Source organism: Triturus cristatus, chromosome 4_1, assembly GCF_964204655.1.
Source record: "Triturus cristatus chromosome 4_1, aTriCri1.1, whole genome shotgun sequence".
NCBI classification, from domain to species: domain Eukaryota; kingdom Metazoa; phylum Chordata; class Amphibia; order Caudata; family Salamandridae; genus Triturus; species Triturus cristatus.
The window spans coordinates 1,057,842,640-1,057,851,465 of record NC_140585.1 but is presented as its reverse complement, the minus strand read 5'-3'; the positions used below and the strand labels follow the sequence as shown (position 1 = coordinate 1,057,851,465).

General features: G+C 39.4%; 1 protein-coding gene across 1 annotated transcript; it reads right to left on the bottom strand.

Moving 5' to 3' along the window:
- Positions 1-6,284: 6,284 nt before the first annotated feature.
- Positions 6,285-8,085, bottom strand: LOC146856049 (uncharacterized). The gene is made up of 2 exons (XM_085651203.1): positions 7,965-8,085; positions 6,285-6,994 (listed from the first exon to the last, which is right to left on the bottom strand). The coding sequence occupies exons 1-2, from the start codon at positions 8,083-8,085 to the stop codon at positions 6,285-6,287; spliced, it is 831 nt and encodes a 276-aa protein (XP_085507329.1).
- Positions 8,086-8,826: the final 741 nt, after the last annotated feature.

Sequence of the window (8,826 nt, the reverse complement as noted above, 5' to 3'; positions counted from 1 at the left end):
CTGGAAGGGCCCCCGTCCCCTAGAACTCAACCTGATCAGGTTCCAGTTCATCTGAGACAGTTCCTTCACAGGGACTGAGATCATCTCCCATAAGAGATTGATCCTCACACTGAGTCTGGTGGGAAGACACAGCCTTACCCCTCCTGCTCCTTTTCTTTGAAGGCCCTTGGTCCATTGTTCCAGGATCCAAGGCCTGTATCAGTGTTAGCCAGCTTAGCCTGTGATCTGCAGTGATGCCCAGCATTGCTGCATGAGTCCTTAACTCTACTTCAGCCCAAGCTGAAGTTTCCAAATCATTGCCCAACAAACACTCCACTGGAAGGTCTGAGCTAACCACAACTTTCTTAGGGCCAGTTACCCCTCCAAAGCTGAAATTGACAACTGCCAAGGAATGATCAGTCCTGACATTGTTAGCATTGGTCACTGTATTTGCCCAGGTTACTGGGACTGACAGATAAAGTGGCAAGATCCATGCCACCATCACCAACTAGTACAGCCTGAGCTGGAATTCTGACTAGGCCAGAACTCATCTCAGAGCCCAAGGTTAACGCTACACATCCCTTGTTTCATGTACCACCACCTGTACTTGTTCTAGGGGGCGCAGTTGCCCTAGGGGAAGTGGTGGTAGGAGGATTTTCATTGGCTTTTGGACAATCAGCATCCTTTGTTCAATGTGTCTTCTGTTTATCGAGATAACACCAAGGTTTCATTTTGCCTTTACATTTGTTGGATTGTAACTCCCCCCCCAATGCTGGTTTTTGGGGCCCTGATGAAGACTTTTGATCTTTACCCTTGCCCCCACCCTTATCTGGAGTTTTAGCATCTTGCTTCTTCTGGTCACCACCATTGTTCTGGCTTTCCTGCTTCACCCTGGTTCTGACCCACTTATCTGCCTTCTTTCCCAATTATTGGGGACAAGTCAGATCAGAGTCAACCAAGTACTAACAAAACAACTGATTTGGGAAATATTTAAGGATCTGCTCCCTCATAATCAAACTGTACAATCCTTTAAAATCATTCACTTTGCTGCCCATCAACTAGCCTTCCAGAACCTTAATGGCACTAGCCACAAAGTCTATCCAATCCTGATTCTGTGTCTTCTGGGTGTCTCTGAACTTAAACCTGTACTGTTCAGTGGTTAAGCCAAACCCTTCAATGAGAGCACTCTCCAAGATTGAATAGTTTTCAGCATCCTGTTCTATAACAGTGACAAGCTTATCTCTACCATTGTCAGCAAAGGAGAGCCACAAGATAGCTGCTCACTGATCTTGAGGGACCCTCTGAACTTTACATGCCCTCTCTAAAGCAGTAATCCATTTATGGATGTCATCCCCAACATGGTATGGAGGGACAATCTTGTTCAGGTTCCTATTATCAAAGGAATGTTCCTTAATTCTAGGGATACTGTTGATGCTACCATGGGACTCTAGTCCCAACTTTGTTCTAGCTCTCTGGACTTCTAGGGACTCTTTGTCCAGGGACAATTGCTGTTGCCTGAGCCTAAGCTTAGCTTTTTCAACTTCCAGAAATTGGTACCCCTATCATGAGTGGTCCCTCTTGCTAGATACAGAGGCCCCTACAAACTGTCCTGAGTGATTAGACTCTGCAGAGGGAGATCTAGATCTCCTTGGTAGACTATGCACTCTTCCAGGAGGGGTAAAGAGAGGGCCTTCTTGGCCTTCTCCATCATCTCCCTGAAGATCTGAGTTGTCCAGGTGGGAACTATCTTGTTCCTCCTGGCTAGCGATTGAGTCTAGGTCATAAAAGGTGTAACATCCTGACCTATCTTCATTCCCTGTCCCACCCACTCTCTCCTGTTCATCTGACCCAGGGGTCTTCCTAAGGTCATCTAACAGTAACATCTCTATTAGACATTGAGTGTTGGCACTTCTCCCTGTCTTCAGCTTTCTGGATGCAAACAGGGCTTTCAATTCTTGGAATGAAAGCTCACTTTATCTAGAGGGCGAGCCACTTGCATCTCCTTTAGTAGACATACTAAGTGTGGTAAGGTATTGCACCTACTTAACCTAGTGGGAACTAAACTCTCTGAGGTTGGAGAAAGGGTGTGCCAGACCCTTGACTTACCCAACCCTAGGTTCAGTAGAACTTACTTATTCTAAGCTTGTATTATATGTACCTAGTACTTAGTGGTTTTCAGTTAATCAATACAAAAATGTATCTGGCAAAACAATGCAGGCTTGAATCCCACCGCTGCCACCAATGTAAGAAGTTGGCCTGGTATATGCTATCCACTAATTAAAGAGAGCACCTTGCACCAGTCCAAACAATCCTTATATGGTGATTTAGGAGGTCAAAGATAGCCTTAGAAAGCTATTCAAGTGGTAGCTGTGGAGAGCAGCCTTCAGGCGTAGTCTTGAATGAATGTTAAGCAGCTTGTTTTACCAGAATACAACCTTATTTTATTGGTTAAATGAAAGGAGAACCACACGGTAGTTATAAAAATATGTATTTATTATTATAACACACTCTAAATACCTTACAGTATCTGCTACGTGCAGATAAACACAAAGCACACAATACTGTAGCACAGAAACAATCGTAAGTAGCACTAATACACAGTGGGCTCCAGGGGGAGGCCAAACCATATACTAAAATAGTGGTATAAGAACCACGACTTGAGTCAAGACAGTGTCTAGAGGATGTAGAATCGATGGGACCCCAAGGGACCACCCAAGGTGAGTAAACAGGGACCCCACGTAGGACAGGTGCAGTGTGGGAACACGACCGCGTGCACCGTACAATTCTATGGGAGAGTCGTGGTTGCTGTTTTAAAGTTTAAGGACCCTTCCCAGTGGATTACGAGGAAACCCTTTGGATCATAGGAGGTTGAAGAGCCACCCAACTTGTGGATACCATAGTACCAGAGTTACCTATCTCAGGGAAGCCGGGTGCATAGTGGTGTCGGAAACTGCCGTCGATCTCAATGGAGGACTTCATTGAAGAGCCACTGCTGGGTAGAAGTGTACGTTGGAATCCAAAGGTGGATTTGGGATGAAGAGTACATGAAAGCAGAGGGGACGGAGTCTGGGTCATTCAGGAGTAACCAGGGGCTCGGTAGATGAATGCCACTGATGTTGGGTGCTTCAAGTGCGTTGAGGGAGTTTGCAGATTTGTAACGAGATGGCTCATAAAATGAAATGAACTGAAGTCAAAAAGGGTGATGAGCCTAATTGGAACACTCTTTGACTTTTGCTCATGCTGCGACAAGTGATTAAGCAGAGCATCGTATCGTCAAAACTAAAAAGGCGGGCTTTTAGTGAAATTTTTGTTTTTGTGTATTTTTGTGTTAATGTCTTGTAAAATCACAGAACCAGAGCTAGCTAATAATTGTTTCATGTGTGTATGTTATATATGGCGAGATGTAATGTCTGTTGTAATGTCATTGTGTTTCTACGGTGTACAAGGTTGACAATGTTAAGGTTGTCTCAACTTACAATTTTGAGAATTTAAAAAAAAATGGTTATGAAAATATGATTAAGTATCTAAAATCAAAAGATAAAAAATAAAATAATTGGTCATATCAAAGGTGTGGTGTGATCTGGAAGTAAGTGTGCAAAGAGAAATCAGTATTGGCATGTGTGTTGTTCTTTGTTACTAAATAGGCCTAGTCTTACTGATTATGGGCCAAACCCCCTCTAGTTCCTAAACTTTTAGAAAGTAGGCATTTTCTTATTTAAATAGGGAACTGTGCAAGTGGGTAATGACTTGCCCTCAGAGCAACTTGCCCTGTCGCTAATGATAGCTTTCTCTAGAAACTAATATCAATAGTTTTTCATATTACCATTCTTAAAATGAACAACTCCAACAGTTTATCATGAATGCTTGGATACAGTTTTAACATTTATTCTGATTTAAATCACATTTACAGAAATCCAATAACCATATCAATTTTTGATCAAATTCATGCCTGCCCAATGCATATCAGGCCTTTCTGTGGCCCTTCTTCAGGGTCAATGATCTGAAAAATGCAAATAATATGAACAATTATATTATACGTGTGCGGAGATGCACAAATTTCAACAACAAAAATGTTTTTTTAAACATCAATAAACATTACTGTCGCACACCTCCAATATGTTCAACTTCTTATGGAATCTTGAAAAATGACAGCTAGCATTAAGTGTTAAAAAGTACGGAGACCCAAAGAGAAACCAATCACCCTGCGTGATGTAGTTGTAAGATAACGTGACTTCAAAAAACTAGGAGTGATGTAGGTGAATGAGAAATATTTCCATGAAAGTACCTGAATGATCTGTGCTAATGGATTTCCTGAAATGCAATGCATCACAACAGAAAATTACTCGACAGGTAAGAAAACCATAGGTGCCCAGTGATCACACCGAAAACTCTCACAAAACTGACCTTGGAACATGAAAGGGTGTACCTATTCGGATACCACCTTGCTGTTTTACAACGTAGAACGATGCAGCCGTAAAAAGAACCGAATAATTAAAAAACGAGTTACCGTTCCCGTTTCTATGGATAATGCAAACGTAAATTCTCAGATTTCTAATTTCCTGCTCACCTTTTTTGGGACCAAGTAGTGTCCATAAAACGAAAATTGGAGTCTATTCGGCACGTTCACCCGTAGTGATCGTCTTGATTCCAGCGTTTACCATATAAGGCTGGTTCAACCATGTAACAAAAAACGGACTAAATCACGCTGTTCACTAGTCTAAATGAACGCCATCTTAGAATGGGAAACCAAGAAAGCTCAAATCTACGTTCCACTCTACCGGTACAACTGAAAAAAATATTCGAAAACATTATTCCTCTAAAAAAATAGAGTGTTTTGAAAGTGTGATGAAGAAAGTTTTGGTGAGAAACAGAATAGAGATGTAAAACGGAATAGAAAATATTTAGATACATAGTGAAAACACTCTGGAAATAATACTATGATGTATTCAGCTAGCTTAAAATTTCTACACATTACCTAAAAACGAATCTAGAATTCAAATTATGAGACTACATGACTATCAACTCGATGCAGCATACCGGGCTATAAGTAGCATCCTAAATCTACTTTATCGTTGATCCCGTGGGGATCCTGAGTGTTTAACCTCCTTATCCTAAAGATTTCTCTTTGCAGGAGCATTTTGGTTAAGTTTCTACTAGGGGTTGAGACCACCTGCTCGATGACTTGGAATTTGAGTTGCGATATGGAATGTTTCGATTTGATCCAATGGGCTGCCAGACTGCTTTTGAGATTAGCATTACGATTGGTGCTTTTATGCTCAGAGACGCGGGTCTTAATTTTCCTTTCAGTTTTTCCTATATAAAGTAATCCGCATGGGCATTTTATGGCATAAATCAAATTTGTAGAATTGCAGTTTGCATTGTGTCGTAATTTAATGGTTTCTCCGGTTGATGGATGATGTACTTCATTTCCACTTATCACATTGTTACAGTGCACGCAGTTCTGACAGCGTTGGGTTCCTTTAAATTCTTTGGTGTCAACCTTCGGAGTAGTGTTGAGTATTTCTTTAAGATTTCTCGATCTTTTGTAAGCAAATAAAGGTTTTTCTTTGAATAAATCTTTAAAGTCTTCTTCATTTTGTAACATCTCCCATCTTGTACTGATGATTTTTTTAATCTGTCTTGAACACGTGGAATGCTTAGATACAAAAACTTGTCTGGTCAATTTCCTTTTAGGTTGAATACTAAGAAGATTGTCTCGTGTTTTTAGTTCTGTTTTTTGAATTGCTTCACAGAGAATATCCTCTGGGTATCCTCTGGATGAATACCTGTCCTTTAAAATATTGATGTTTTTGTGCAGCGTTTGTTCAGTGGAACAAATCCTTTTGGCTCTTAGAAACTGAGAAAAAGGGAGGTTATGTAACAGGTTCTGCAAATGGAAACTGGTGAATATTAAAGCATTGTTTTTTGTGGGTTTATGATATACTTCAGTAAAGATGGTTCCTTTTTCTACAGTAACTAATACATCCAGAAATGGTAGTGATTTGTCATGAATGGTTTTGGTGAATTGTATGTGTTCGTCTTTTTGATTCAGCTGAGCTATTATTTCTTCCAAAAATTCGGGACTGTTGTTCCAAAGTATGAAAATATCATCTATGTATCTCCCGTATAATAACAAATTGTCCATCCATTCACTGTCGTTGTATATGTTCAAGTCTTCAAAGTGAGCCATATAGGTATTTGCGTACGCCGGTGCACCCGCAAAACCCATTGATGTGCCTTTTAGTTGTAAATAGTATTTGTTGTCCCACTCAAAATAGCTGTGGTATAAGCAAAAATGAAGCATTTCAAGTAAAAAAAAAAAATTCGGCCCTTATAGTTGATTGTTTTAATAAGGCCCATTCCACTGCCTCCATCCCTCCAGGATGAGGGATGGAGGTGTATAATGATTTTACATCCAAGGTACAGAGTACAATGTGGCTGGTGATTTGTATGTTACATAGCTTTTGCAAAAAATGGGTGGTGTCCTTAATGTAAGATGTCCATTCCTGAACAAATGGTTGTAAGAAATGGTCTATGTACTGTCCGATAGGTTCGAAGATGGTCCCGCAGCCTGTGACTATTGGTCTGAATGGTGGATCTTGAAGGTCTTTATGGATCTTTGGAAGCATATATAGTCCTGGTCGATTAGGATTCTCTTTTGTCAAAAATAGACGGGTGTGATTAGTGATACATCCCATGTCAATAGCTTTGTTTAGAATGATATTTAAGGTCATGCTCAATTGTTCTGTTGGATCCCCTTCTAGTAGAAGATAAGTAGTGGAATCTGAAATATGTTCTTCAACTTTCTGTCTGTAAAATGTCTGGTCCATAATTACAATTGCTCCTCCCTTGTCTACCTTTTTTATAATGATATCAGTATCATTAGCAAGGGTTTTTAAGGTGAAATGTTCTTGTCTGGAAAAATTGGTTTGTTTATGGCGCTTGATGTTGGTTTTGGAAAGATCTTTTTTGACCTGATTTTCAAATGCATCAAGAATTTTATGCGATACTGGAGCTTAAAAGGTAGATTTACGTTTAAACTCCTCAAATTCTTTTTCTGGTTGATCTGACTCAGAAATATTTAGTGTGGAAAAGCAATATTTGAGTTGTAGAATCCGCATAAATTTGAATAACGTTATTTCATTTTCCAGAGCATTTGTTTGGTATGTGGGGACAAATCCAAAGCCTTTATTTAAAATTTTTATTTGGTGAGTAGTTAATTCTTTGGTAGAAATGTTAACTACTAAGTTGTTTTCTGGCTTCTCAAATTTTGTCGCGACTTTTCTTTTGCTTCTCCTGGTTTTCCTCCTGTTTTTCCAGGTGGTAAATTGCTGTCTATAGCCTGAGCTAAAAAAGACTTTGATGTTGTGGGATGTGTTTCTGTTTCTCCTGTAGATGCTGTCTGATTATTTTCACTTGTTTTTTCGATATGTGGTGGTGGTCTGTTAGTGTTAGTATCTGTTTCTGTTGCCAAACTTTCCTCTGATGAAACATTGTGATTTTTTCTGAAAAAAACTCTTCTTTGGGCATATACTTCTGCCCAGGTGTATACCTCGTTTATTTTATAGTCGAGTTTGTCTCTTTTATATTTTCTCAATTTTCCCTCCTGTAGTTCTTTAGAGTAGTTATCTAATTTATTGTTAATTTCTTCCAAAACTTTCTTCCAGTCTTCTACATTCATCCTGGTTTCGATGTCAATACGAATAATTCTGATTTCTTCGGTTATTTCTTGTATACCACTGCAAGTTCTTCAATCAATAATAGAATGAGATCTAATGAGCACTTGTTTAATACCGCGTACCATCGATCCATAAAGTCCTTTTTGAGATGAAATCTAAATAGCATAGGTTTGATAGAAAGCCTTAACCCTCTTGGAATTCTCTTAGCGCGATGGTACTGCACGGGTGTAGAGGCATGTAGACGTTGGTTCAGTTGTCTCCTAGTTAAGAATTCAAGTTGTTTTAGTTGTTGTTGAAGAGTGTTACCCTGCACATCGAACGTATTCACTTCTTGTATAAGAGAGTAGATCTCTGATGCTTGTTCATTGGTGTATGCCAAAGTGTTGGCACGGTTATCAGTTAGACTTGAAATGACGCCAAAAGACATGTTTGGGTGCTCCTTCTTATTTAGACAGAATACACTTGAATACTAATGAATTTAAAGAAAGGCACTCGCTTGTGTTATAACGTTTGTTCTACTAATCCTGGTGTGCTTCTGAGGAAAGCATGCTGTCTGGTCACGCCTGGAATATGAATAGGGAACTGTGCAAGTGGGTAATGACTTGCCCTCAGAGCAACTTGCCCTGTCGCTAATGATAGCTTTCTCTAGAAACTAATATCAATAGTTTTTCATATTAACATTCTTAAAATGAACAACTCCAACAGTTTATCGTGAATGCTTGGATACAGTTTTAACATTTATTCTGATTTAAATCACATTTTAAATCATATATATTTACAGAAATCCAATAAACATATCAATTTTTGATCAAATTCATGCCTGCCCAATGCATTTCGGGCCTTTCTGTGGCCCTTCTTCAGGGTCAATGATCTGAAAAATGCAAATAATATGAACAATTATATTATACGTGTGCGGGGATGCACAAGTTTCAACAACAAAAATGTTTTTTTAAACATCAATAAACATTACTGTCGCACACCTCCAATATGTTCAACTTCTTATGGAATCTTGAAAAATGACGGCTAGCATTAAGTGTTAAAAAGTACGGAGACCCAAAGAGAAACCAATCACCCTGCGTGATGTAGTTGTAAGATAACGTGACTTCAAAAAACTAGGAGTGATGTAGGTGAACGAGAAATATTTCCATGAAAGTACCTGAATGATCTG

Coding starts and splice junctions, on each gene's coding strand:
- LOC146856049 (XM_085651203.1), bottom strand. CDS start 8,085: ATGTCTTTTGGCGTCATTTCAAGTCTAACTGATAACCGTGCCAACACT. Junction 6,995..7,964: donor GAATACGTTCGATGTGCAGG/GTAACACTCTTC, acceptor CTACCTTTTAAG/CTCCAGTATCGCATAAAATT.